The sequence below is a fragment of the Puma concolor genome, chromosome C1 (genome assembly GCF_028749965.1).
Source record: "Puma concolor isolate L17-30 chromosome C1, mPumCon1.1.hap2, whole genome shotgun sequence".
In the NCBI taxonomy this organism is placed as follows: Eukaryota; Metazoa; Chordata; class Mammalia; order Carnivora; family Felidae; genus Puma; species Puma concolor.
Window position 1 is genome coordinate 7,994,980 of NC_141674.1, and position 27,225 is coordinate 8,022,204.

The 27,225-nt window shown below is 49.9% G+C and overlaps 2 protein-coding genes across 7 annotated transcripts; one reads left to right on the forward strand and one right to left on the reverse strand.

Moving 5' to 3' along the window:
* Positions 1–365: 365 nt before the first annotated feature.
* On the forward strand, positions 366–13,829 carry TARDBP (TAR DNA binding protein). Of its 5 annotated transcripts, none has more exons than XR_015254471.1 (8): positions 372–639; positions 1,609–1,860; positions 3,767–3,930; positions 5,044–5,184; positions 6,199–6,369; positions 6,747–6,873; positions 7,833–7,972; positions 8,706–13,829. XR_015254471.1 is itself a non-coding variant. In XM_025934818.2 (7 exons), the coding sequence occupies exons 2-7, from the start codon at positions 1,623–1,625 to the stop codon at positions 7,886–7,888; spliced, it is 897 nt and encodes a 298-aa protein (XP_025790603.1). In that variant the 5' UTR covers positions 372–639; positions 1,609–1,622; the 3' UTR covers positions 7,889–8,685. The 5 variants fall into 5 exon arrangements, 2 of the variants coding, with proteins under 2 accessions (XP_086571797.1, XP_025790603.1); XR_015254472.1 differs by having other exon boundaries at positions 9,757–13,829; XR_015254470.1 differs by lacking the exon at positions 8,706–13,829 and adding an exon at positions 8,507–8,685.
* Positions 7,707–24,748, reverse strand: MASP2 (MBL associated serine protease 2). Of its 2 annotated transcripts, XM_086715669.1 has the most exons (10): positions 24,232–24,748; positions 23,862–24,039; positions 23,019–23,150; positions 20,901–21,097; positions 20,680–20,827; positions 17,617–17,735; positions 15,935–16,013; positions 14,052–14,186; positions 13,476–13,550; positions 7,707–12,204 (listed from the first exon to the last, which is right to left on the reverse strand). In XM_086715669.1, exons 1-10 carry the CDS (start codon positions 24,574–24,576, stop codon positions 11,441–11,443), a joined length of 2,172 nt encoding a protein of 723 aa, XP_086571795.1. In that variant the 5' UTR covers positions 24,577–24,748; the 3' UTR covers positions 7,707–11,440. The 2 variants fall into 2 exon arrangements, with proteins under 2 accessions (XP_086571795.1, XP_086571796.1); XM_086715670.1 differs by lacking the exon at positions 7,707–12,204 and having other exon boundaries at positions 12,919–13,550; positions 24,232–24,722.
* Positions 24,749–27,225: the final 2,477 nt, after the last annotated feature.

Genomic DNA, 27,225 nt, shown 5'->3' on the forward strand with positions numbered 1-27,225 from the left:
CTATTTCAAACAAGGTCATTCTTTTCAGGTGTGGAGATCGGCTAGGGGAGGGAGGAGTGGATGCACTTGGCTGGCTTTATAGACAAAGGGGGCTGGGCTCCCGGGCTCGCTCAGGCCTCCAGAAGGTCAACCGGACCGGGGATCCAGCTCCCAGCTCCGGTCTGGCCCCGCCCCGCCCCACCTGGCGTCTCCCGGCCCCGCCCCGCCACTCCTAGCCCTGCCCCTGCGCTAGTCTCGCGCACTTTGAAAGTGCGCGAGCTCGGCCGAGACCCGGGGCCGACGGTTGGCCGGGCGAAGCCATTTGTTACGCTACGTGGGGGGAGCTAACAGCCTACGCCTCCATATTTTTGTCAACTTTTAGCCTCTCAGGCTCAGGTGCTGGTTTTACTGTCGCCTTTAAGTCCGCTCTGTTTGCTCAGCCTCCCGGAAGGGAGCTGTGCCGCTCTGGGGAGAAGGTCGTTGTGCCTCGGTGCGGCGTCCTTCCCCTCCCGACGGGGAGCCGGTGGGAGAGGACGACGGCCGGCGGGGGGAGGAGGCGGCCCTAGCGCCATTTTGTGGGAGCGAAGCGGTAGCTGGGCTGCTCCTGGAACCGTCGCTGCTTCGGGTTCCCTGTCGGGCTTCCTAGCAGCGGCCTAACAGGTGAGTCGCGGCCGCTTCTCACCGAGGACGCCCTGGGGGTCTCGGCCTCCGCACGCCGCGGCCCGTGGCGGACGCAGCGGCTTCCGCCCCCGCCCGGGGAAGGGAGCTGTGGGGCCGGGTCCGCCTGGTCCTGCCCGAGCGGGCTCGCGCGGGCGCGACGTTAGGGGCCTGGCGCTGGGTGGCAGCCGGCGCCGAAGCCGGGACGCTGGGCCTGCGGTGCCGTGCAGCCCGGGGCGGAGCTTCAGGGCCCTGGCAGGGCTCTGTGCTTTCGGCGCTTCGCAAAGCGCCGGGGGACGCCGCCAGCCTGGGCCCTGTGCCCCTGCGTCTGGTCCTCGGGCCGCGCCGAAAAACCCCTCCCTCGGCCGCCACGCGCTGGCTTGTGGGAGGTGGCGGCCCGCGTCGCGAAGGACCTGTTGTCTCTGTCCTTGCCCGAGTGTGGGGAGCCCCCGGAAGTCCCACAGTGAGGAACAGGGAGGAACTTTTCTTCCTGCTCTCTTCACCTGGCTCGCTGCCGCTGTTTCTTAAGACACAGCTTCTGCATCTGGTTTTTAGGGACATCAGCTTTCATTCCCACACACGTCTCAGCCCCCAGGATGATTATTTACTTCTTTCTGGCAGCGTATATCAGGGCCGTAATAAATAACTGCTTGTTTGGTATCCTCTCCGGATGTTCCCCCGCCCCAGTAACCACCTTGCCACCTGCGACTGACTGTTTTCAGTTGAGCATCTGATGCCTAGTAGGCACGCGGCAAGTGTTTATAGCAGGACTGAAATAGCAAGGCATCGTGTTTTGTTAAGAATCACTGGCCTTGCCTTTGCCTCGTTTCGGTGGTAACCCGCGCGTGTAAGAGCCCAAACAGCAGAGATGTCCCCGGAACAGGGACGTGGTGGTGGTGTTAACCAGGTGATGATAAGGAAACAATTACTCTGACTCGAGTGTCGGTCATTAATGGTTCTTTTTCCTTTAAGAAAACTAAGAGAAGATGTCTGAATATATTCGGGTAACCGAAGATGAGAACGACGAGCCCATTGAAATACCATCAGAAGACGACGGGACGGTGCTGCTGTCCACGGTTACAGCCCAGTTTCCAGGGGCCTGTGGGCTGCGCTACCGGAATCCAGTGTCTCAGTGTATGAGAGGCGTCCGGTTGGTGGAAGGAATTCTGCATGCTCCCGAAGCCGGCTGGGGAAATCTGGTATATGTTGTCAACTATCCCAAAGGTTCGTTGCCGTTTGGCTTTGCAACGCTCAAGCGTTTGTTTCTCATTCTAAGTCCGATCATGGCCTCGTTTCACGGCGGAACATCTCCTATAACCCAAGTGTTTCTTTAAATGTTACTGTTAGCTGCTAGTCCTAATTAGTGAAAATTGGAAATACAGAAGTTTTTTGAGAGAGAAAACTGTGTATTATGTGAACAGATGCTGCCAAGTTAATGCCAAATTTAAGGAACCGCTGAGAATGCTTTGCAGTAATCAGCCTCTTGTAAATAGATTCTTTTCAGGTGCCCTGATGTTTTGCTTTGGTTTTTGGTCCTTGCAGGCTTCCATCAGTCATTCAGTTGATCTGATGTTTTTGCCCCTTAAATCGATGGCTGTAACCCAAATCTGAATTAGTGCAACTATAATTTGGGGTTTTGGTCTTATTCTCACTGCCCCTTATCACTGATGTTCTAAATCAAAAAAAAGGAAATATGAAGGAATGGTGCCAAGGAAGTAGGTACATTTCAGCAGAAGGGATTTGCTGTAGTTGATCTCTTTTGTTAAAACGCGATACCAACACAGTATCATTTTTGATTAGTATGCAAGACTTTGACTTACACTTTGAGAACATTTTTAACAGCAGCTTGGGTTTTTTTTTGTTTGTTTTTTGTTTTTCGTATGCTGTTTTTCGAGCCATTGGCTATAGATTAATATTTACCCAAATTTAAAATGTCATGTAAGGGCACCTGGGTGGCTCAGTTGGTTAAGTTCTTGATTTTGCTTCAGGTCATGATATTGCAGTTCTCAAGATCGAGCCTCGTGTAGGGCTCTGCGCTGACAATGAGGGGCCTGCTTGAGATATGCCCTCCCTCCCTCTCCCCTCCCCATGCTCGCTCTCAAAGTAAACAAACATTAAAAAATAAAATGCCATTTAGATGATAACGTGTCAATACAGGTTCATCGGTTGTAACAAATGTCCCATACTGGTTTGGGGGGTTATTGATAATGGGGAGAAGCTATCCATGTGTGAAGGTAAAGGGGGTGTGTGGGAAGTCTCTGCCATCCTTTCAGTTTTGCTGGGAACCTGAAGCTGCTCTAAAAAATAGTCTTTCTAAAAATCTCACTTAGTTCCTTTCCTCTTCCAAATACTGAGGATTTTTGTTTGCTTTAATGTTAGTTTATTTTTGAGAGAGCAAGAGCGAGAGTGGGGGAGAGGCAGAGAGGGAGACACGATCCCAGAAGCAGGCTCCAAGCTGTCGGCACAGAGCCTGACAACATGTGGCTCTAACTCAAACAGATCATGACCTGAGCCAAAGTCAGACGCCTAACCGACTGAGCCGCCCAGGTGCCCCCCAAATACTGGTCTTGAAAAATAACCTAAGATTTTGGTTTTTGTTACAAAATCAATGTGAGTTCACTGTTGAAAGTTTATAAAAGAAAGAAAAAGAAATTTGAAATTACCCTTAAAATCCACAGCTGGAGATAAAAGTTGATTGTGTTTTGGTCCGAAACTTTTAACTTACAGGCATTAAGGTAAGCAGATATGTTTAGTAGGCATAAAGATATTACAGCACTGTTTTTTAACCTGTTTTTTTTCCTTCTTAGTGTGTTTTAAAGTCCAAAATGAAGTAGAATTAGTTTTGTTTTGATGTGCCTTTTGAGAGGAGAGAACAAACCATTGTAATCTTGAGATCCTGCAAAACCAGAGGTGGGAGGGAGTCCCTGCATTCGCACCAGAAAAGCCCTTCAGCCACTTATTCAGTCCCTCCTTCTGTCTTTGAGAGCTGATGTCACTCCTTGCCAAAAGTTTTCAGTATCTTATTGTTCTTAGAATCTTTTTGCTTGTCGTTGTTAGGTGTAGGAGTTAATACGTCCTAAGAAGTGTTAAATGGGGAGTTCACTGAGAGATTTCTGCTCCTTTTGTTCAGATAACAAAAGAAAAATGGACGAGACGGATGCTTCTTCAGCAGTGAAAGTGAAAAGAGCTGTCCAGAAAACATCTGATTTAATAGTGTTGGGTCTCCCGTGGAAAACGACTGAACAGGATCTAAAAGAATATTTTAGTACCTTTGGAGAGGTTCTTATGGTTCAGGTGAACTTTGATTTCATTTGACAGTTTTTCTTCTCCAGTGAATTCTTTTCCTCAAATTCCTGCAGTTTAGTGACACTGCCCTTCATGTTCAGCAGATGGTATCTTTAACATTTGTTACATGCATGCATAGGGGATGCCGAAATGGTTCGGGTGCCTGGCGGGGTTAGTTGGTGGAGTGTGTGACTCTTGATGTCAAGCCCCATGTTGGGTCTAGAGCTCACTTAAAAAATTTGGGTTATACTCTTTCCCTTTATGCATATATTCTATATTAACTTAGATTGTTGGGAGATTAAAAAAAACTTTTTAAGTTTATTTACTTTGAGAAGAGAGCGTGAGTAGGGGAGGGAAAGAGAGGGAGAGAGAACCCCACGCAGGTGTGGACCCTGATGCAGGGGTTAAACTCAGGACCCTGAGATCATGATCTAAACTGAAATCAAAAGCCAGGCAACCAATTGAGCCACCCTGGGTCCCTAAAAAAACACCTATTTTTTTTTTAAAAGGGGGAGCCACCTGGCTGGCTCAGTTGGAGGTGCGTGCAGCTCTTGATTTCCGTGTCGTGAGTTCAAGTCCCATGTTGGGTGTAGAGATTACTAAAATAACTTTTAAAGAAAGATAAAAACACATTTCCTCTTTTTCCAATTTAAGAATGTAAACATTAGAGGGGTGCCTAGGTGACTTAGTTGGTTAGGCATCTGACTTCAGCTCAGGTCATGATCTCACTGTTCGTGAGTTTGAGCCCTGCGTCGTTCTCTCGCTGTCAGGACAGAGCTGGCTTTAGATTCTCTGTCTCCCACTCTCTGTGCAGGCACGTGTTCTCTCTCTTCCTCTCTCTCAAAAATAAGTAGTTTAAAAAAAAACGTAAATGTTAGATCTGATTTATCTTTGCATTGTAAACCAAGTTGTTAAAATTCTGTTTCATAACATGATTATTAACATGATCTGGATTCAACATTTACTCTCCTGTTGTTTTTACTTCAAGAATAACTTGGTTTAAATTTTAATTAAGCAACTCCATCCGAGTGAAGCCATTCAAATTACCAAGGAACTCTGATTTGGGTGTGTGTGAGTGTGTGAGATTTTAGTAAATTTCAGTGATTTTTTTTTTCCCCCTAGGTCAAGAAAGATCTCAAAACTGGTCATTCAAAGGGGTTTGGTTTTGTTCGTTTTACGGAATATGAAACCCAGGTGAAAGTAATGTCACAGCGACATATGATAGACGGACGATGGTGTGACTGTAAACTTCCTAATTCTAAGGTACTTTACTCTTTTTTCCTCTGCTTTGGGAATTTTGCTTTGGGAATTTCCTCTGCTTTGGGAATTTTTGTCAAATTTTGACAAAACTCCCTTAGAAGACACTGTAGAATAATAGTAAATGTACTTGGAAAAGGTAGTGGCGGGTATATTCCTGAAACATTTTGTCTCGTTAAAGCCTTAGGACCTTAATGCATGCTGAATGTTTTATGTTTGTTTGAAATACTTAGTTTATTACCTCTCTTACTAAAACTTCGTTCATTTTATTCTTTTTTTTTTCTGTTATTTCTGGTGAGTGAACAGTTTCTTACGTGGTTACGTGTTAAAGCACAAAGACAGTGAGAACACATTAATCTTGTCACAAAGGCCTAATTTGTTCCTAGCAAGCAAGACTTATTTGGAGAGTTACCATCTTTGCTAGGGCGTTCCTCAGTCATTGACTTTGCTTAATCCAAATAAACCTTTTTGAACTTGAAACCTTAAGACTTTGGAGGCACCTAGCTGGCTCAGTCTGTCGGGCGTGCAACTCTGGATCTTCGGGTTATGCGTCTAGGCCTCGTGTTGGGTGTAGGGATTACTTAAAAATAAAATCTTTAAAAAATAAAATGTTACTCTTCACTGAAGCATTAAAGAGAAGTGCTAATACAGAAGAATGTATCTCCTTTTTTTTTTTTAATTTTTTTTTTCAACATTTATTTATTTTTGGGACAGAGAGAGACAGAGCATGAACGGGGGAGGGGCAGAGAGAGAGGGAGACACAGAATCCGAAACAGGCTCCAGGCTCTGAGCTGTCAGCACAGAGCCCGACGCGGGGCTCGAACTCACGGACCGCAAGATCGTGACCTGGCTGAAGTCGGACGCTTAACCGACTGCGTCACCCAGGCGCCCCAGTATCTCCTTTTTAATGACTAATCGCATATAAAAGGCAGATTGCTGTCGTTACATCCTCTATCATGATGCTCTTTTCATAGCTCCTAAAACATTTCTCATGTTTTTCTTCCCTTTCGATTTGACCAGCAAAGCCCAGATGAGCCTTTGAGAAGCAGGAAGGTGTTTGTTGGGCGCTGTACAGAGGACATGACCGCTGATGAGCTGCAGCAGTTTTTTTGCCAGTATGGAGAAGTGGTAGACGTCTTCATTCCCAAACCGTTCAGGGCTTTTGCCTTCGTGACGTTTGCAGACGATCAGGTACTTTTTTCTTTAATGATAGTCCTCTGACTGGGTAATTTGTCGTGAAGATTTCCCATCCCGCTGATTGCCGTCCTCAGCTGAGCTTTCTCACCTTGTAAGCTTTGGGATATGTATGGGTCTAGATAGTCGTCGTAAACCCTTTAGGTATTTTTTCAGGATGTGGCGCTTAAGTGGGAGTGTTTTATATCTTTTGAAAGTAAGCTGAAAAAGTCCGTGCTGCTGTTACTACAGCCAAAGTCCATTTTACGGGTTTAAATGAAATGAGCTTATTTTTCCTCCCGCGTAGACACTGGCTTGAAATCTAAGTTGATTGCTACTCTGGTGCATGAGTCAATGGTTTAATTTCCTTTATTTACATCCCCTATTTCTTATAGGTTGCCCAGTCTCTTTGTGGAGAGGACTTGATCATTAAAGGAATCAGCGTCCATATATCCAATGCTGAACCTAAGCACAATAGCAATAGACAGTTAGAAAGAAGTGGAAGATTTGGTGGTAATCCAGGTGGCTTTGGGAATCAGGGTGGTTTTGGTAACAGTCGAGGGGGTGGAGCTGGTTTGGGAAACAATCAAGGTAGTAATATGGGTGGGGGGATGAACTTTGGCGCTTTTAGCATTAATCCGGCAATGATGGCGGCTGCCCAGGCGGCACTGCAGAGCAGCTGGGGCATGATGGGCATGTTAGCCAGTCAGCAGAACCAGTCAGGCCCATCGGGTAATAACCAAAGCCAAGGCAACATGCAGAGGGAGCCAAATCAGGCCTTTGGTTCTGGAAATAACTCCTATAGTGGTTCTAATTCAGGTGCAGCGATCGGTTGGGGATCCGCATCAAATGCAGGGTCAGGCAGCGGTTTTAACGGAGGCTTTGGCTCAAGCATGGATTCTAAATCTTCGGGCTGGGGAATGTAGACGGTGGGGTTGGTAGAGACTGGTGGGAATTCAAATTTTTCTAAACACATGGTAAGTATATTGTAAAATACATATGTACCGAGAATTTTCAGAATTGGTCTGTTCAGTGTGGAGTATATTCAGCAGTATTTTTGACATTTTTCTTTAGAAAAAGAGGAAAAGCTAAAGGAATTTTATAAGTTTTGTTACATAAAGGGTTGAAATATTGAGTGTTTGAAAGTGAACTGCTGTTTGCCTGATTGGTTAAAAAAAACAAAAAACCCAACACACTACAATTGATATCAAAAGGTTTCTCCTGTAATATTTTATCCCTGGACTTGTCAAGTGAATTCTTTGCATGTTCAAAATGGAAACCATTGATTAGAACTACATTCTTTTCTCCTTGTTTTAATTTGAACCCCACCATATGAATTTTTTTCCGTAGGAAAATCTCCTTTTTTGGAGATCATGGTGTCACAGTGTTTGGTTCTTTTGTTTTCGTTTTTGTTTTTTTTTAACACTTGTCTCCCTTCATATGCAAAAGTACAATATGAAGCCTTCATTTAATCTCTGCAGTTCATCTCATTTCAAATGTTTATGGAAGAAGCACTTCATTGAAAGTAGTGCTGTAAATATTCTGCCATAGGAATACTTCCGTCTACATGCTCTCTCATTCAAGACTTCGTCATCACACTGCACAGGCTGCGTCTTTGACGGTGGGTGTCCCATTTTTATCCGCTACTCTTTATTTCATGGAGTCGTATCAACGCTATGAACGCAAGGCTGTGATATGGAACCAGAAGGCTGTTTGAACTTTTGAAACCTTGTGTGGGATTGATGGTGGTGCCGAGGCATGAAAGGCTAGTATGAGCGAGGAAAGGAGAGAGCGCGTGCAGAGACTTGGTGGTGCATAATGGATATTTTTTAACTTGGCGAGATGTGTCTCTCAATCCTGTGGCTTTGGTGCGAGAGTGTGCAGAGAGCAATGATAGCAAATAACGTACGAATGTTTTTTGCATTCAAAGGACATCCACATCTGTTGGAAGACTTTAAGTGAGTTTTGTTCTTAGATAACCCCGTTAGTTGGATGTGTTAAGTGAAACGATACTTGTATTTCCCCTCCCCTTTTGTCAACTGCTGTGAATGCTGTATGGTGTGTGTTCTCTTCTGTTCCTGATCTGTAAGTGTGGTCCTGTGAACTGAAGCTGGTGGGTTGAGAACATGGACTGAGCTTGTGGTGTGCTTTGCAGGAGTACTTGGAAGCAGAGTTCACCAGTGAGCTCGGGGTGTCGCCACGAAGGGTGGAAGTTCTAATGTCTGTCAGCTACCCATAAGAATGCTGTTTGATGCAGTTCTGTGTCCTGTGCTTGGATGCTTTTTATAAGAGTTGTCAATGTTGGAAATTCTTAAATAAAACTGATTTAAATAATATGTGTCTTTGTTTTGCAGCCCTGAATGCAAAGAATTCATAGCAGTTAATTCCCCTTTTTTGACCCTTTTGAGATGGAACTTTCATAAAGTTTCTTGGCAGTAGTTTATTTTGCTTCAAATAAACTTATTTGAAAAGTTGTCTCAAGTCAAATGGATTCATCACCTGTCATGCATTGACACCTGATACCCAGACTTAATTGCTATGTTCTTGCATTGTCCAAAGTGAAAAGTTTTTTTTTTTCTTTTTAAACCTAGTTTTTAATAAGTCTGGGTGACCGCACCTAAAATGGTAAGCAGTACCCTCCAGTTTTTTTATTAGTGCCTCTGTGCATTTGGGTGATGTTCTATTTACATGGCCTGTATGAATCTCCATTGGGAATCATGCCTTCTAAAAATATTCTTATTTGGGGGGAGTGGGAAAAACAACGTTGATTATCTTCAAATGCTTTGTAGCAAAGCATAGCAGTTGGAAAGGAGGGCATTTCAGCACCTTTCTAGTTTGGGATTTGAAAAGTGGAATTAATTGCAGTAGGGATAAAGTAGAAGAAACCACAAATTTATCTTGTGCCTGAAATCCATTACAAAGCCTGATAGCTTTAAGAACTAGCAGGGTGGGATGTCTGTCTGAAAGTGTTAAGTGAAATGGGCTTTGTCCTCCACAGGTGGGGGAATAGAGTAACGTTGAATGAAATCGTTGATAGAAAACTCAGATTAGACTCTCACGGCTCATTGTGCAGTATGTAAAAGCAATAATCTATGATTCTCTGTTGTACTTTTTATGTAACTGCTGTGAGAGTTGAGCTTGTTTTCTGATGGAAGAATGTTAACATTTTTGTGTCGGTAGCTTACCTGATGCCCTTCTCTAATTAGATGATGATAACTAGGTTTGTCATTTTTCAAGTTACGTGTTTTAAGCTTTTAGAAATGAAGTCGTCCTTTAGACTTGTGATCGCCACGTTGTTTCGTTACTCAGTTTCCTCTGTAAAAGGATCTTGCATTGTTTTAATTTTTTTCTGCATCTCCATTGCATGATTTCCAAACCCTGTACCATCTGAATTTTGCATTTTAGCACTTGCACTGTTACTCAGCAGCAGTAACTTGGTAACACTTAAAATGGTATTCGGGGACCTCCAAAGACTAAACTGACAAGCCTTCAAGGAGCCCAGGGGTAAGTTCACTTGTCAATGGCATGGTTTTAATCCCTTACTTGCACTTGTTGTGAATCTAGTTTCCGGTCTTAGAAGGCTTTCAATGTGCAGCAGCCTTCTGTTAACAATGTTTGTGGTACTAGTAGCTGTGGGTATTTAATTCTACCCTTAAAATTAAAAAAAAAAGAAAGAAAGAAATGAAGTCTAGAAGTAAAACTATTTGGCAAAGATTTGTTTTTAAAATTAAGTCTTATTTGGTCATCTCAATGCATTCATTCTTAAAACTTTTTTGAACCAGTTGAATAAAAAATTTGTTGCCACCACAGTTTAGTGTCTGGAGTCTTACTGGAAAAATTCAATTTCTTTTTTATATGTGACAAAGGTGATGGAAAGTTACTTTGGAAAAGTCTCAAGAAGTTCCCCTTTAATATGCACAAAAGGAATCAGGCAGAAACTCAAAATGAATTTTTACATGAGTGGTAAATATTTGGCTAGGATGAAACTCTTTGTGAAGTGTTAGCTATTAAAACTTGAAAGAGGAATAGCCAGCCGAAATGACCTGAGGTCTTTAAGGTTAGGTGAGCTTAAATTGTGTCCTTAGGGAAAGTATCTTAACCGCTTGATAATTCCAAAGATGTATGTGATAATTAGAATGATTCGTTGTTGAGTGCCAGGAGAGTAGCTCTTCGTTGTGTATGAGTTCTGTACTCAGCTCTTGTGATTTGTGATCTGTTGTTTTCAGTATGCCCAAGGATTTTCGTGTTCATTGTGAGAATTAAAAAAAACTACAGACTTACCTATGCTATGGCCACTTAGTTCTGATGTCGTAGTTCTTCTTAAGGAATTGCCACATTTGATTCAGCTGTCTTCTGAATTTGAACATTATTTAGGTTATTATTTCCAAGTGCCGGGAACATCCTCACAGCTGAATTAAATTCTTAGCGTTGGCGTTACTAGGTCAAAGACTGCGTGCTTTCAGGGCTTTTCAGATACATTGCCAAGTTGTCCTTTAGAAAACCTGTGTTGTCTTTGACAATGTGAAATGGTGCTGTTCTGTGTTTTTCTTGTCTGCCAGTTGGATAAGTGAAAAATTATATCTCGCCAGTTGATGGCATTGGTTTTGCACATGGGAATCAGTCAATACCTAACCCGAAGTATTGATGTTTCCGTTTTATCTACAAAATCACGATTCTAGGTTATCCCTGAACCAGTACTGCTATAATATATAAAGCTCTGTTAGAGATCAAGAACAAGTCCCCAGACAATGGAAGAGTTGTCAGAGAACATGAACGGGCAATTTATAGAAATGCAGATACCTGGTGCAGATACTGCACTTTGTAAGTCATGAAATGCAGATTTAACTGGTGATATTCTGTGGGATTGGCACAGGTGATCTCACTTGCCTGTGTCCCCTCGAATCCAGCAGGAAGCGGTGAGAAGCCCCAAGGGAGGGGCACCTGTGGTGGCCTTCTTCCCCGAAGTTTGCTTTTGGTTTTGGCGGTAGGGCAGTAACTGCCATGTTAATGTCTCTCGGGTCACGTTGCTGCTACGGTCTTTTAAAGGGGTTTCTAAAAAGAATCCTTTTCTGATTGAAGACACAACAAATTAAAAGTTATTAATTATGTTCTTGATCCAGGGAATATAGTTAACAACTTTTGTGTAGACCCCATACTGGTTTGCTTCCCCACAATTCATGGAACCCCAGGACACTATTCCTCCCACAAACCATGTCTGTGTCTCGTTATCTAGAAACACTAATGCCCCTCCACTGTCCCCTTTGCAGCTGTCCTTGCCCCCGCCTTCTAAGCCAGCGCAAAGCATGTTTTCTGTCACCCTTCCCCCTGGATAGGGCTGCTTTTCATATGCAGCGGTACATTTCTGGTGATCGACAGTTGGAATGTCAACAAACATTAGACTTCTGGCAAGAAAACCCCTTTGGGTTAATCCCCATCCAGACACGGTTCCAATGTCATTTGTCCTCATGAAGGATTCGGCTTCTTTTCGTGGCAAACAGATAGGCAAGATGTTGCTATTGATTACAACTCTGTTCTTCAACTTAATCAGTGCTATGTCGTTATCAAAGCCAGCATCATGAGTATAGCCTTCATGTATAAAAATGGCCTCGGCCCAGGCTTGTGTATAATGAGCTGACAGTCTCTTCAGGGCACCCATTCTGATCTCTAAGGAGGAGGCATCTTCTTTTTGCTCATACACGGCGTGAGCTGCTGTGAGGATCCAGTTGTCCTGTAGGAGTGCGCCTGCAGCCGTAGTTCGACCTAGTAATAGGACTTGCCAGGGAAAATCGCCAAGCTTTGCGTTTTGCCCTCCATATATACGCCCTCTTACGGTGCGAGTTGATATTCCACAAACTAGGGAAAGAAGCAGATATATAGAGCCTTTATAGAAACCCAGTGGTGTTTTTTTTCCGTAATCATTCCCACTTTGGAATTGTATCTATTTATATTAATCATCCAAAACTATCATCGGGTGAATTGGTGGGTGTCCACCCACACAGGCAAGTGAGACTGCTTTAAAACGGCACAGTTCGAACCTGAGGAGGAAACCTTTTGGTATTAGCATTAGCTCCTCAGAAAATGAGGTGTATGAAAATTAGCTTTTAGAAACTAATTTGTTTTACTGAAATAATTTGGCCTACACGATAGGGAGTATTAATAGGGCAGACAGGAATTGTCTGGGCTGATGTACTGGGGTGATGTGATTACAAATCCAGTGAAAGGAAATAACCTTTTCATTGCTTCTGTTTTCCTGCTTGTAAAATGGGGTATTTACCCTGTAGTTCTGGGAAAGCAGGAACTAAGGTCACTGTTGCAGGATTTGCAAAATCACTTTCGCCTTTGAACATTTAAACGTTTTGCAAATCAGAATGTTGGCAGTTGTAGCCAGGAACCTTCAGGTTCGGAAATTACTATTTTAGTCTAGTTGGTTCTTCCAAACTAAATTTTCCTGTGTGTATTGCTAACTAAATACACTCATTAATGTAGCAAATATGTCTCCTGTTGTGGCAGAATACTTGCACTAAAACGTACAAATGTTGTGTCAGCTAAGATGTAGTTTTTTTAAGAAAACTAATTTAAGCCAGATAACGCAGGAGTAATGAATACATTATTACCTTTCTGATTTTTTTTTTTTTTTAATCGCTGTACTCAACTACATCTTCAGAGCCAATTCTGGCAAAAAAAAATTTTTTTTTGGGTACTATTCAAAAGGCAGATTGCATTAATGTTTAAAAACTAGATGTCGTTGAAAACAGTTGCTTAGGGAAATGAGTTATTAGCTTTGGGTTTTAATAGTTTCACAGAGAAGAAAAAGTTAACTCCACAGCAGGACTTGTGTTTATAAATGTAAATGGTTCAAGATAATTCTTAAAATCGTTTCATTTTTTACGCTCGCCTAGTTGTGAAGTCAAAAATAGTCCAATGACTGACGTGCAGTCGGCACCTAGCAGCCCCTCCGCATGGAAAGGGGAGAGTGAGAACGTGTTATCTGGAAATAATAACTTGGTGTAAGAGCCAAGTGCTGAGGTTCCATTTCTGCCCAACACCAGCCAGAGCTCCGCTCGCCTCCCGCCCAGCTGTACTTTCCATCAATTACGCGTCTCTTGTGTAAATGTATCCATTACCAGGCTCACAGACTGGGAGCGATTTTTCTCCTTTGGAGCTCGTCCAGAATCCATCAGCCCCACACACATATTTACCTGCAAATCATTGGAAAAGCAAAAATGTTTAACTGCATGGAGAAGGTGGTTGTCATTTGCTTGAATAGCCCCTTGAAGAATGTTGATTCTGGAGCATCATCGGGAAAGAGAGGTGTCTGAATAACCATTTTACATGATTTCATAAATAGGAGGTCTCTGCATTAACCATGTTTGCTCGCAAAGTGGAAACCTTTTAGATGTGTAACTTGAATATGTATCAAGATCTCAAGTGCTTAATGATAAGGTTTTGACTTGTTAAATTAAACCATTTGGAATATATTGTGTGTTTGTAGTAGTCATTTACTAGATAAGATCTGTTTTCAGATTCTTGCAAATTGACATTAAAGTCACTTGAGCTGTAATACTTCACTTAGCGGGTGGGGGTAGTGCCTTTTAATCTTCCCTGCAACCTTAGCCAAAAATGTTGGCTAAAGTTTATTTTCACATCCCGAGGGTTTAGGTTCCAAATCACTCACCCCCAACTTTGAGCACTTTGCTTACCATCCTCCGATCTCATCGTGTAGAAGATCTCGTTACAGCGGTATTGAATCTCCGCCTTGTATGTGGTCACTTCGGGACCTGTGACGTACTGCACTTGGCCGTTGGGTAAATCTTCCGGCGGGCCACAATCCACAACTGGTAAAGGGAGAGGGAGGAGTCAGGTCGCACTAACCTGATTTGTGTCCAGCGCTGACCGCGAGAGGCCAGACGGGCAGGTGGCTGTGCTGCCGGGCGCTGTGGCCCGAAGCTCCCCCTGTGTGGGAACAACGCTGACCCTCTTAACTGAAAATGGATAGGTCGGCCTTACTGTGATCGTAAAGCATCGCCTTCCTCCTGTTCCGACCTGAACGGCTAGATTGCGGTGAGGCCCCTGGGGTGGGAGCCGCACGGTGCTTTCCAGAAGGAAGGGGTTTGAAGCCACCTGGGGCTCCTTAGTGCCCGTGCCCTAACTTCTGACGGAAATTCTGGGGCCAAAGGGCCTCAAGGAAGGAAGAACGGGGCACGGCCCACGCGTCCCTGGAGAGCAGTACTCCGTTTGCAGTTTGGCCCTGAGAGTCAACAATAGGACGGAGGACTTGGTTTGTGCTAAGGCTCCTGGTCCCAAATTAACTTTTTAGGAGATCTGGAAGTCCTAGTACCTTGAATTTGCATTAGAATGCTCACCCGTTAGGACACGAGTGTGATTAGGACACGAGTGGGAACGATCTACCCAGGTTCGGAGATGAAGTGATAGGCCAGAAGCCCTACTTCACGCAGGAGGTCGAAAACTCGACACTGGACGTTCTTTCTCCGAACATTTAGAGCTTACACTGAGATAGCAACTTAGCCGTGAGCCTGGTTCTGTGCCGAGTGCTCCTCTGATTCTCCGCAGAGAGGTGCCCACGGCTACCTGGCTTCATTAAAGTGGCCGCGCTGGGGTTCCGAGCCGGACTCCCAGCTCCCAACGCTCCCGTGGTGCCGGCTCTCCTGCTTTGGAACTAAGCATTGGTAGTCTCGGTGGTGGGGCTGAAGCTACGAAGTGAAAGTGTTTCAATTGCCTGTGAATTCTGTGGGAACCCTTGCACAAAATGTGCACAAATACATTTACAGGGGCGCTGACCACAGCAGTGGATGTATTCGGAAAGACCTGGGCACAGCACACAGGCCGTGGCGGGGGTGCCACGCAGCCACTAACGAGGGCGTGATTCTCCTAACCCTTGGGTTGACGTGGAAAGAGAGCCCAACAACACGGGGGAGTCCGTGCGATCAGAGCGAGTCTCCTTTTGCTTAAAGAGTGTGGACTAGTGAGATACGTTAGGATACACACACAGCATGGGAGCTAAAGCACGTGAAGGCACGGACCTGCAAACTCTCAGGGGTCGTTTGGGGACGTGGGCAAAAGAGGCTCTCGCTGTAGGTTTCTGTAAACTTAGGTTTTCGACTTAACTTGCATTTTATCGCTGGGAAAACAACTTACGATGTGATTCCTAACTCACAGGCTGGTAAGTACACCCTCGCTCCAGTTTGGTGTGTATGTGGCCGCGCAGTGACCCCCGTCCCTACAGTATGGTGGCCTGTACCTGTGCACACGTGTGAGAGCGTGTGTGACCGCGGGCGTGTTCTAACAGTGGGATCGCGGGCCTTAAAGTGCCATTTTCTCTTTCCCATCCTGCACGGAGATTTCATACTTGGAAAAAACAGTTTTAAAGATTACGCTTGTCCAAAGGCGATAACTTTTTTCCTAGTGGCTTGGTTCCCGTTTAACCTGTAAGAGCGCCCGGAGAGGCCGGGGAGGAGGAGCAGGTTTGGAACCCGGTCCCCGAGAAGCGGACCATTTCAGAAGAGACCGGAAGCAGGCACGGGCGGCAGAGGCCGCGCGGGGATCTGGGGTCACGGGGCCTTACTGCTGCACTGCGGCATCAGCTTGTCCCAGGATCCGTCTTTCTGGCACACGGCAGCAAATGACCTGAGGGGCAGACGACCCTAAAGAAGAAGCCGGAAAGGGTTGCGTTACTCGTTTGTATCGGGACCCCACTCCCCGAAGCTCGGCTCCCGCAGCAGTGCCGGGGCGGGGGGGGGGGGGGGTGGTCAGGGGGTGCCGCACCCACGTGACCAGCCACACCCCCGACTCTGCCTCGGTGCCCATGCGCGCTGGCTGGCGGCCGACAGCTCTGCCCGTTGTGTCGCCGATGCCGCAGACCTCCTCTCCCTCTCTAAGAGAGGTGTTGGCGCTGCAGGGATCAAATGGTGACCTCTGCGGCAACTGCGGAATACTTTTCGCTCTCCACTGCAATCCAGGAACCCAACACATCCAGTGCCTGCTGCCTTTTCACCAGTTCTTTACATAAAGGGCCAAAGGGCGGTGGCCGAACTTCGGGGAAGGCCAGCCGTCTCCCGCGTGGAGCGAATGTGCCCGGAGTTTTCTAGCCTTGTGGCCATCAGCTGGGGGGGACAGTTACTAAAAATACTTTCCTAGGCCTCGCCTGTGCGTTCTCAGTGATCGCTAGAATGGTTTGCAGAGAACGTGTCTGACTTACTGAAACGTTATTTTAAAGTTGGAAGTGAAAGATCACTTGGGCAGAGCAGAAGAAGCCTTTATGCTTTCAAGGAAGCAGGAGGGTTTTTTGTTCGTTCTTTTTCCCTTCCACCCCCCCACCCACCCCCCAGCAGAAACTGAAGAGGTTTGCAGTCCCAGGAGCTGCGGGCCAAGACCCTGGCCGGGAACTTTGCAAGGTGGGAAAAGTGCCGGGTTTTGTTTTGCTTCTTTTGGACTCACTCCTCCGCAGGACTGGACTGAATAGCTAACTATCGTTTCCGTGTTATTACTTTGTACCGCTGGGATTCAGTGACAATTTTGAAGAACATAAAGAGGACGTGTTAATCTCTTACCTGTGCCCCTGAAGCAACACAGTAAGCATTTTTAAAAAAATTATCCTCCCTCACCCTTCACAGAGGTCACTATTTATAACTTTGCAGAATGTACCGTTTCCTAGTGCCGTTTAATCTTTGGTGCGCCCGGGACTTGTGGCACGGAAAGGTCGTCACGTGACCGGGGGCGGGGCCTAATTTAATGCCAGGTGGTAGCCCGGGCCTCTCGAGCTGCCATAGGGTGTGAACAGGGAAAAAATCCATTTTAATCACCAGCTTCGGAGAAGAAAAGGGCTTCGTCTTTTCTTCCTTTTTTTTTTAAAGTTTATTTTGCTTATTTTGAGAGAGAGGGTGGGAGGGGCAGAGACAGAGAGGGAGAGACAGAAACCCAAGCATGCTCCGCATGGAGCCCGCTGTGGGGCTCAAACCCAGAAACCGTGAGATCACCGCCTGAACCGAAATCAACAATCCGGGGCTTAACTGAGCAGCCCCAGGTGCCCCTTAGAGCTTTTTGCATAAAGAACGAAAGAATTCTCCATAGACCTCTGTCTTCTAGGCCAGCTTATCTCTTTGAATGTTAGTGGCTAATCGTGGGCCAAAGAAAGCCCCGTGCTGACCACAGCTATTTCTCCACTTGCACCCATCTGCCGATACGAATATGTAGCCACGTAAAAACCGGTCATGATCCTGCTGCGCTTGGAGCTCTGTGCTAACTTACCTGCAGGAGCTCGTACCCAGTCTCGCAGAAGACGGCGAAGCGGTCTTTCAGGACGTACTGGGCTTGCACAGGCGCGAGGCGGCCATTAGGTGGAGCCACCGGACCAGGGCAAGGCCGAGCTGCGCGGGGAGGGGGGGGGGGGGGTTGGAAACCGGGTTTAGGGGTTTTGATGCGGCCTCTCGAAGGCCAGTCTGAATGCAGCCATTTCAAGGTCTTGATTTCATAGCCGGAACACTTAACACACAGAGCTCGCCACAAGTGGGGTAGACCGCTTCAGAGTTCAAACCAGAGGCCAGATGACCCTGTGGGGCGCGTATTGCACCGATCGGGATTAGTAGCCGCGCCTGGGCCTCCCGGAAAGCGGCGTTGCCGAGCCGGGAACCCGGGGGGCGTCTGCTCTGCCCCGGGGACCTTACAGTCCCTGCCGCAAACCAAGAGAGAGTGTCGCTTGGAGGAAAAGAGCTAGACCCGCATTCGCAGCAATTACTTTTAGCCTCTCTGGGCCTCCGATTCCTCTAGGGGTCGTGAGGGCCGGATGTAAAGGCTAGTGCCTTGCTGAGCGCTGGGCCAGAGTGGGTGCGGGTGACCGCCCACAACAGCCCGGAGACACCTGGGGTTCCGATCCCCACCGGCACTCAGGGAGCCTGTGCTTCCCCCTCGCCAGCACGTGCTCACAGCGCTCAGCCCCCTCCCCCCCCCCCCCCCCCCCGGGACACTGCCTTCCACTCCGGCCCCCAAACCCCAGCCTGGTGTCACCCTCCGCTTCCCCTCTGCCACGCCAGTGGTTTGCTAAGTCTCCCCAGCAGCTGGTCTCCGTGCCCTGGGGTGGCTCTCAGTCCCTTGCTGTCCCAGAGCCCTGCGCACCTCCCACCCCCCCACCCCTCCCCCGGTCTCCAGGGACGACCCTGGTGGCTGCCCGGCACCCAGGCCAGAGCCCTGCTCCGCTCTGCCTTGGCCCTTCACCCACCAGCCCCGCAAACCTGACTCCCCCTTTGAGTTGCTCTGAAAGCAGCACTTCTGTTGAAGATGTGTTATGACTCTGACCTACAGGAGAATGAATGAACCGGGGACAAACCAATCGGTCTCCTAGCTCCGGTCTCCCTCCTCCCGACCAGTCTCGCCCCTTCTCACGTTTCTAACCGAGGTGGCCCAAGGGTCAATCTTTTCTAATCCAGTTTCCTCGTTTAAAAAATGACTCCAATCCCCATCATCCCAATTATCACTTCCTCCAAGCCACACCCTGTGCTCAGCGCCTTCCCTGCATCAGCCCAGGAAGGAACGCCTTTTGAAGGAGACATCGTTCTTAATTGGGACGACTGGGACATTACGGCTCAGAAAAGTTATGTGAGAGGTTCGGCGTCACATAGCCAGGCAACAGGTTCGTGCCCGGACACACACCTAGGCAGCCTGACACCAAAGCCTGCACTCTGATTTCCTGGATGGGTGGGTGGTTGGAGAGAAGGATGGATGGATGGATGGATGGATGGGTGGATGGGTGGATGGAAGGAAGGCAGGCACTGAGGATGGAGGGAAGGAGGGAGACATACTCTTTCCCCTAAGAGAAGGTGATCTTGCCTGGAACAATCTTTTCTTTTCTTTTGCTTATAACTGTCTTGCCCCCTCTTTCTTCCTATGTTTGTACACCCCCCTTCAGAGCTCCCCTCCACTTGGTAGATGGGATGCTGCCCAAATCATGAATCATTTAATAGAACCGATTAGATCTTCACATTCGCTCAGTGGGATCTCGTTTTCTGGTTTTGATGGCTGGACGTGAGGGGTGGTGCAAGAGGGCACCCCAAGATATGACTCTTTAGCATAAGGATTGTTTTGAGCTGGTTATTTCCAGACATTGCAGACACAGGAGAGGCTCTGAGAACAGAGTCGAAGTTTTCCTTTTGTCAGGGAACTTTATGTTTACAAAAGACACGTCCATTTTGTAAGCGTGTCCCCCTCTCTGCCCTAGAAGAAGGATGAATACGTCACTAGAAAACTCATCACCGGAGAAGGCAGGGTCTTAAATCTGTATTACGGACCTTACTTTCATTTACCATACTTTTCCTGGTCACACCACCTGCCGGTAACTGGCTCCCCGCCCCCCTCTCTTTTCTCTTTAGCTGAAGATGTTATCGAAGCCTGAGTTCTAAGTCCCCATTGTCCCCTGGGTAATCTCCCACGTGTGCATGAGACGTACCTGTTAACAAACTTGTTTGATTTTCTCTTGTTAATCTGTCTTTTGGTCCCAGCTAAGAATTTAGGAGGGAATTATTTTTTCCTCTCTTACAGAGGAAGGAGGGCTGGTCGGGTGGATGGAAGAGGGAGGGACAGGAGGAGGGGTGAGGAGAGGGATGGACACGTGGGCGGATGGCATTTCCTCTTGGGGTACCATTGTCTCTCACAGGCCATCCCCCCCACCCCCAAGCCTGCTTTGTCTTCTGGTGGAATTTGGGACATACTGTCCCAAACTACAGCACCTTGGCATGTTGAATATCTTTTTAAACTGAAGGAGTTTGAGAAAACAGAAACAGGGAGATCCCTCAGACCTCTGCTCCCCGGCCCTTTGTCATTGTCACAGTCAGAAGACCCTCATGTACTGTCATGTGACAGGTGGCCTCCTTGTGCCGGGAGGGAAGGAGGATCCTTATCTCTAAAGACAAAGGGAGCCAAGAAGAATCCAAATAAACAGGCCTAAGTCCTCCTCCCGGCCCCCCACCCCCCACCGAGTCTACCGCACTGACCTTAACGTGTCATTTTTTTCCCGTGACCATCCATCCACCTTTCTGCAAACCCGGCACAAAAGTACACAGGCCTGTTTCTTTGGGTCTTTCTTTCCTTATGACGTCTCCCATGTAGAACTTCCGTGAAAGAAATCTGGACGTGTTTCTCCTGTTGATCTGTCTTTATCAGTTTACTTTTCAGACCCAGCCAGGGACCCTAAGAGGGTCAAGGAAAACTTTTTCTCCCCCTACACTTCCCAGGCCCAGCTAGGAAAAGTCCCATCCCGTGTGGCTCCTTGACTCTCCCGAAACAGCTTCCTGCTGGGATCTGAGACCCACTGGCCCTCACCTGTGCTGGTGTAGTGGATCTTCCAGCCCGTGTGGTCCCCCGACCGATCCGTGACAAAGGTGATGGTCACCGCGTTGCTTTTTGTTTCAATCCTGCTGGGCAACGTCGTCCCGCAAAATGGGCCATATTCCTCTTTGTCTGTTTGAATCTGAAGGCAAAAAGGGCCCTGTCACCTCAGGACCTGCCAGAGCCAGATGAGGTCCAAATCCCGGGAACCTGACCTTGAGGGAGTCGTAGGGGCACAGGGTTTCAGGGTGCGTCTCCACGTCGAAGGACCCCACGAAGTCCAGGATGATGCTGAACCCCTCCTCCAGGTGGATGCTGTAGGAGCAACTGGACAGTTTGGGGTACGGCTGTGGGTATTCAGGGCTGCTGAGCACCCCCGACCGGCCGGTGAAGACCTGACCTGAACACAGGGCTGAGAGAGGGGGTGTTCCTGTGAGCCGGGGCACAGGCAGCCTGGCTCCGCCCCGTCCGGCTGTCCTCACTGCGGTCCGGCCCGGGGCCCCGCGCAGGCCCGCCCCACAGACACCTCCTCGGACCGAACACCCCACCCCAGTGGTGAAGGGACAATCTGGAGTTTCTCGGGCTTCCTGGCTTTGGCTGAAACAGGTGACACCCGGATGTACATCCTCCAGGCCCCACTCACACCCCTGGGGCTCCTGGGCCAGAGTCACAACCCCGGGGGGTAAAGAAGTGAGCGAGGTCACCGGCGGGGTTGGGGGGGGACAGAGGGGGGTGGAGACGGGGGGGGTGGTGAGGGATCCCTTCCTTATCTACCCCTGACCCCAGCAACTCCCAAGTTCATCCACCACGGGGCTCCCGCCCACACCCGGCCCGGAGCAGTCCAGCCTTCCTTGGTTCCCCACGGGGAACAGCGGGGCCTTCTCTTTTCCACTTCCCCTCCCACCCTGGGCCTGGGCTCTGCCCCAGGGGGGTTGGTTGAGGAAAGTTCAAGTTCACACTGATCAAGCGTGTCTGGTGCCCTTTCCCCACTGGGCCAGCTGATTGTGCACTTGCTGAGGGAGCGTCTATACCAGCCATGGGAGGTGTCCGACCACCCCTGCCCCAGGCTGTAGACAGGGGGTGTGGGCATTTGAGCCAGGAGATTTCCAGAACTGAGGAGTCCCAGCACGGCCTTCCTTGCTCTGTGTGGCTGCTCCCCAGGGGCAGAGGGAACAGCCCCTGGGTTTGGGGGACCAGACCCCCCATCAACACAATCTCGCCGGGCCTCTGTGCTCGGGGTCAGGCTCCCCCAGCCCAGCACACGTGGGACAGGAGCCATCCTCTGAACAGGAGCTGGTCTCAGGATGCTCCCAGCTCAGCCCCTGGGGACCTAGTGGGGCGTAGAGAGAGCTCGGTTTCCCTGTGTGAACTCAGGCCAGCCCTCGCCCCTCTCTGGGCCTCAGTGCCCCACCTTCCAAATGGATTGGGGGCTGCTGAGTAAGCCTTTCTATCAAAGAGGCCCGTGGCCCGTGGAGGGGACTCCCACTGACCGAGGTGCCTCCAGGCCTTGATGAGGGTAGGGAGAGAGGGGAGGCGGCCAGGGTGCACACCACAGCCCTCTCCCCACAGGGCCCCCCAAGAGACACGAAGCAGAAGTAGAGGTGGAGGCAGGTTTATTGTTAGGTCCGGGGATGGGGCGGTCAGGGGGGCTGCAGCAATCTCGGCCCGACCCAGACCGGAGCCGGAGGTGAGGCTAGGGGCTCTGCTCTGGAAGAGAGAACAGAGAGACAGGGAGAGACACTGGGAGAGAGACACTGAACAGGGGGAGGCGGGGTCAGCACTGAGGCTGGGGGCCGCCCTCTCGCCAGGACACCCCCGGGTTTCCTGCCGTCTGGCCACCTGGCGCCTGGCAGGAGTTCAGAGGGGGCGGGCAGTAGAGGCCGAAGGGGCTGGCCTGCTGGGAACCAGCCGCTTTGAGCACGCCCTGTCCACACTGGGAAGTTTTGTGCAGGGAAGCTTGTGTGAGCCAGGCCCGCGTCCCCCACTCTTCCCATCTGGGGGCCCAGGGCGGCTGTATGGGGGCGGGGGATGCCCGGAGCCCAGACGGGATACACGGTGGGGGCCTAACACATGCGATTTAAGGGAACGGGCTGAGGACCAATGGCCGAGCCGAGGGCAGAGGGAACGTGAGTGGATGGGACACACGGCAGGAGGGGACAGAAGATCAAAGGTGGGCCGGCGGCCTGCTAGAAGTGCCCAGTGGGCCAAGGCCAGGGGTCCCCCCGGAGCCCCGGGCAGAGCGGCTATGGCCTTGAGGAGCTGGCTGTATCCTGGGCCAAGGTGGGGGCTGGGCTGGGCGCCGTGTCCGCCCCGCCCCCACGGCCACAGCTCACCTGAGCACGTGCGCTTGTTGCGGTGGAGAACGTAGCCCGCGCGGCAGGAACAGTAGAAGCCACCCAGGTGGTTGTGGCAGTGGTGGTCGCAAGGAGGCGCCTCTCCTGGGGGCACCTGGCACTCGTCGATGTCTGGGGGAGGAGCGGGCCAGGCGGGTGGTCAGAGGGAAGGAGAGGAGGCCGATCTGGGGCCTCACGGCTGAGCCGAGAGGAGTCCCCTCATGTCTCGAAGAGGCTGGTGCCTGGCCAAGCATGTTCTAGGCCCAGGGGCACCGTAACGTCCCCGGGACGCTTGGAGGTAGACATCAGCACCACCTTCTCCAAACCAGGGACAGGTGAAGCATCCTGCTCCGAGTCACCCAGCTAGCGGGTGATCGGTCGAACCCACCGAGCAGGTTCCGCCAAACCCCGCTGCACCCTCCTGGGGAGCACAGAGAGGTTGAGCCACGTGCCCAAGGTCACACAGCGGACCCCCTCCACCCCGGAGCCGCCATGCGAAATCAAGGGTCAGGCTCGAGGCCCGCGCACAAGTACAGTGTTCCGGGCCGTCCGTTCTCGGCGGAGTAAGTGGGCTCCCTGGGCCCTTGCACCACAGGGGGGGCTGTGGGCATGTCCCTGGCTCAGCACCGTCAGGCTCAGTCGGAGGGCGGAAGGCATGGCTGTCACTGATATTTGCACCGGGGATGGTGTTGGACTGATCTGCGGACTTCTCTCCCGCTGGCTTGGCAGGAATCCAGCCTCGGGGAGGTGAGGAGGCTGAAGGGAGAGCTGGCCTGGCCCAAGACAGAGTCGCCCCCGGCCCGCAGATGGGCCCTCCCCCGCCCCCACCTCCTCTCGGCTCACCCTCTGCCGCATAGAAGGCCTCAAAGCCCGTGAAGGGCTTCTCGTTGGAGTAGTCGGAGTGGAAGGTGACATCCAGGCTGGAGGCCGGCGAGTAGAAAGTGTCGTTGCCGGGGGCCCGCTCCGTGTCTGTGCTCTCCTGCCCGCACAGCGTGGCCAGCACCTTGGTCCCTGAGCTCAGCTGTAGGGTCGGGGTCACAGGGAGGGAGGGCAAGACGCAAGGCCCGCCGTCTCTCCGTTCCTCCTTCCCTCCCTCGGAGGCCAGACCCCGCTCCCACGTGTCCCTGCCCAGCCACCCCCCGACCACGGGGCCCCTTCGTCGGGAGCCCCCAGCCCCCGAGAGGGTCCGGGTCACCCCCCGCTCCGTCGGCACCTTGACAAAGTCATACTCGCAGAGGTAGGAGAGCTCCAGGTGGAAATGGGTGAAGTAGAGGCCCAGGCGGTAGCCGGGGGGAGCCCTCAGGGTCCAGCGCTGGTCCTGGTTGTTGCCATACTCCCCGGGGAAGCCAGGAGACGCCAGGCGCCCGAACACGGGCTCGGGCCACTGCGGGCCCTGGGGTGCGGCTGCCGAGCCCCACAGCAGGCCCAGGAAGATCAGCAGCAGCCTGAGGGCGGCGGCACGGGGGTGGGTGAGGGCCCGGAGGCCTGTCCTCACCCCTCGCCCCTGCGGGGGAGGCTGGGGGGGGGGGGTGGTGGTCCACTCACCTCGTGCACCCATCCAGCTGACCAGGCCGGATCTGGAGCCTCATGGTCTCACCTTTGATCTGTTTGTCCAGTGCCCGGCCCTGCCCCCAGCCTCCCTGACCCTGGGATTCTGGGAATTGACCCCGTGACTCCTGCTTGCCCCAGCTTTCCGGCAGGGAGGACAGGACGCTCCAGGAGCCAGGAATTGCACCTGGATGACAGATGGCCCTGGAATGAATCTTGGCTCCGTCCCTCACCCTTAACTTCTGTGTTTCCTCCTAAGGCCGGAGGGGGGCCTCCGTGACAACGATGGCTTCTGGACGGAGGTGGGGGATGCATTTATGTTTGCTCCCTCCTGAAACCCTATGCAAGATGGGAGAGAGAGGTTTCTTAAATGTCTTTTATTTTTGAGAGAGAGAGACTGCAAGTGAGGGAAGGGCAGAGAGAGAAGGGGTGGGCAGAGGATCCGAAGCGGGCTCCACAGGGACAGCAGAGAGCAGCCCAATGTGGGGCTCAGACGCACTAATGGTGAGATCGTGACCTGAGCTGAAGTCAGACGCCAACTGGCTGAGCCACCCAGGCGCCCCGGGAAGAGAATTTTTAAAAACACATGAATGTATGAGGACGGAGGCTATGGGAGAGGAGGCAGCGTTCCCATTTTGGAAGCTGGGGAAGTGGACAGGTGAAAATAACCCTCTAGAAAGCAACTCTAAATCGGCAACGGAAGGGGAAATCGGCTTGGGGATTGGCGGCACTGAGTCCTTCTGGAAGCATTAAGAAGCTAGCCAATCCCAGGATGCCTGGGGGGCTCAGTCGGTTGAGTGCCCGACTCTTGGTTTCAGCGCAGGTCATGACTCCAGTGTCATGAGAGCGAACCCCGTGTCGGGCTCTGCACAGTCCTCTGCCAGACTAAAGCTTGGGGGTACGATACGGCTGAGATGTGTGTTACTCTGTGGCCAGGCCCTAAGGGACGCTGCAACTTCTGTCTGGCTCTTTTTGGGATCAGTTGCTCTGGGGGAGGCCAGCTGCCATGTTGTGAGGCCACTCAGTATCCCTATGGGGGCCACATGGGGGAGGAACTGAGGCCTCCTAGCAACCACTGGCGTAATTTGCTGGTCACCCATCAAATCACCAAGATGGTGAGGGACCCGTCTTGGAGGTTGATCCTCCGGTTCCAGTTAAGGCCAGGTGACTGGCCGACGGCTTTGCCGCAAACTTACGGAGGAGTCTAGACTGCACCAGCTAGCTAAGCCACTCCCAAATTCCTGACCTGCAGAAAAGCATTTCAATCTGCCACCTCTGAGGTACTTTTCAACACAGCAAGAGATAATCCATAAAAATGGAAAAGAGCAAATCTCAAAATGCTAAAGGGAGATGATTTCCAACATAGAATTCTATACCTATCCAAATTCTATGCCCATCAGTCAAGCAGTGGAACAGGGACATTTCATGTGTGTCAGATTTTTCAAGCATCCCCTGTCCCCTTTCTCAGAAAGTTACTAGGGAATATGCTCCACCAAGACCAGGGAGTAAACCATGAAACGGGAAGGCATGAGGTCCAGGAGACAAGACTTCTGATAGGGAGTTCCACCAGGGGTGGTCCAAGGCTCAGGGGCAGTCAGAACACTTGTTGAGTTTAAACATTAAAACTTTTTTTCAGGGGTGCCTGGGTGGCTCAGTCGGTTAAGCATCCGGCTTTGGCTCAGGTCACAATCTCACGGTTCATGAGTTCAAGCCCCTCATTGGGCTCTGTGTTGACAGCTGGGAGCCTGGAGGCTGCTTGAGATTCTGTGTCTCCCTTTCTCTCCTCCCCTCCCCCACTCACACTCTATGTGTCTCTCTCTCTCTCAAAAATAAATATACGTTAACAAAAAAACCCCACTTTTTCAGTAGTTATTGTTTCTCAAAAGAGTGCTATGTACTTTCTGGTATAAATCATAATGAACAAATGCATATTAGGTATGTTAATATTTCCTGTTACTGAACATTCCATTGAACATAATCATGAATGAACTATAAATTATAATGGGGCAGTTACTAGGGTCTCATAGCAAAAAACTGGTTAGCATTCTGTCCAGACCCTCATGAAGTATATTGAGTCCAAAGATCTTAAAAAGAGCTCTCAAGATTTGGTAAAAAGTTCGGGGCTGAACTGGCGATGAATTTATTAAAAATTAAGACAATGTGAGGGGCGCCTGGGTGGCTCAGTCTGTTAAGCGTCAACTCTTGATTTCAGCTCAGGTCACGGTCTCACAATTTGTGAGTTCAAGACCTGCACAGGGCTCTTCACGGACAGCGTGGAGCCTGCATGGGATTTTCTCTCTCCCTCTCCCTTTCTGCCCCTCCCCTGCTAATGTGAGAACACACACACACACTCTCTCTCTCTCTCAAAATAAACTTAAAAGAAATTTAAGCAGATGTGAAACACCCCCAGGGGAAGTGAGGTGTGCAGATGAAGTTGGTCTCCTGTCCCAGCCGAGAGTGACGTTTATAGAGCTGTACTGGCACCCGTGCTGAATGTGGCCCCAAGATGATCGTTTAGTTGTTGAGAGTGTGGCTGGGTCAGGGAAGGGAAAAACGAAATCCTCAGCTTCCCTAGTGGAAAGTCAACAGATTATGACTGAAGCTGCCACGCTGAGAGGCTCCAGGATGCTCCAGACGTGAAGGCAAAGACCAGAAGCCT

What these genes read in the sequence shown, in the direction of transcription:
- TARDBP (XM_086715671.1), top strand. Translation starts at nt 1,623, where the DNA reads ATGTCTGAATATATTCGGGTAACCGAAGATGAGAACGACGAGCCCATT. An exon ending in TGTTGTCAACTATCCCAAAG is followed by an intron (nt 1,861 to 3,766) that starts GTTCGTTGCCGT and finishes CCTTTTGTTCAG; the next exon opens with ATAACAAAAGAAAAATGGAC. An exon ending in GAGAGGTTCTTATGGTTCAG is followed by an intron (nt 3,931 to 5,043) that starts GTGAACTTTGAT and finishes TTTTCCCCCTAG; the next exon opens with GTCAAGAAAGATCTCAAAAC.
- MASP2 (XM_086715669.1), bottom strand. Translation starts at nt 24,576, where the DNA reads ATGGGTGCACGAGGTGAGTGGACCACCACCCCCCCCCCCCAGCCTCCC. An exon ending in GATCCACTACACCAGCACAG is followed by an intron (nt 17,736 to 20,679) that starts GTGAGGGCCAGT and finishes CTCCCCGCGCAG; the next exon opens with CTCGGCCTTGCCCTGGTCCG. An exon ending in GCTCCCAGTCTGTGAGCCTG is followed by an intron (nt 12,205 to 13,475) that starts GTAATGGATACA and finishes TTCTTTCCCTAG; the next exon opens with TTTGTGGAATATCAACTCGC.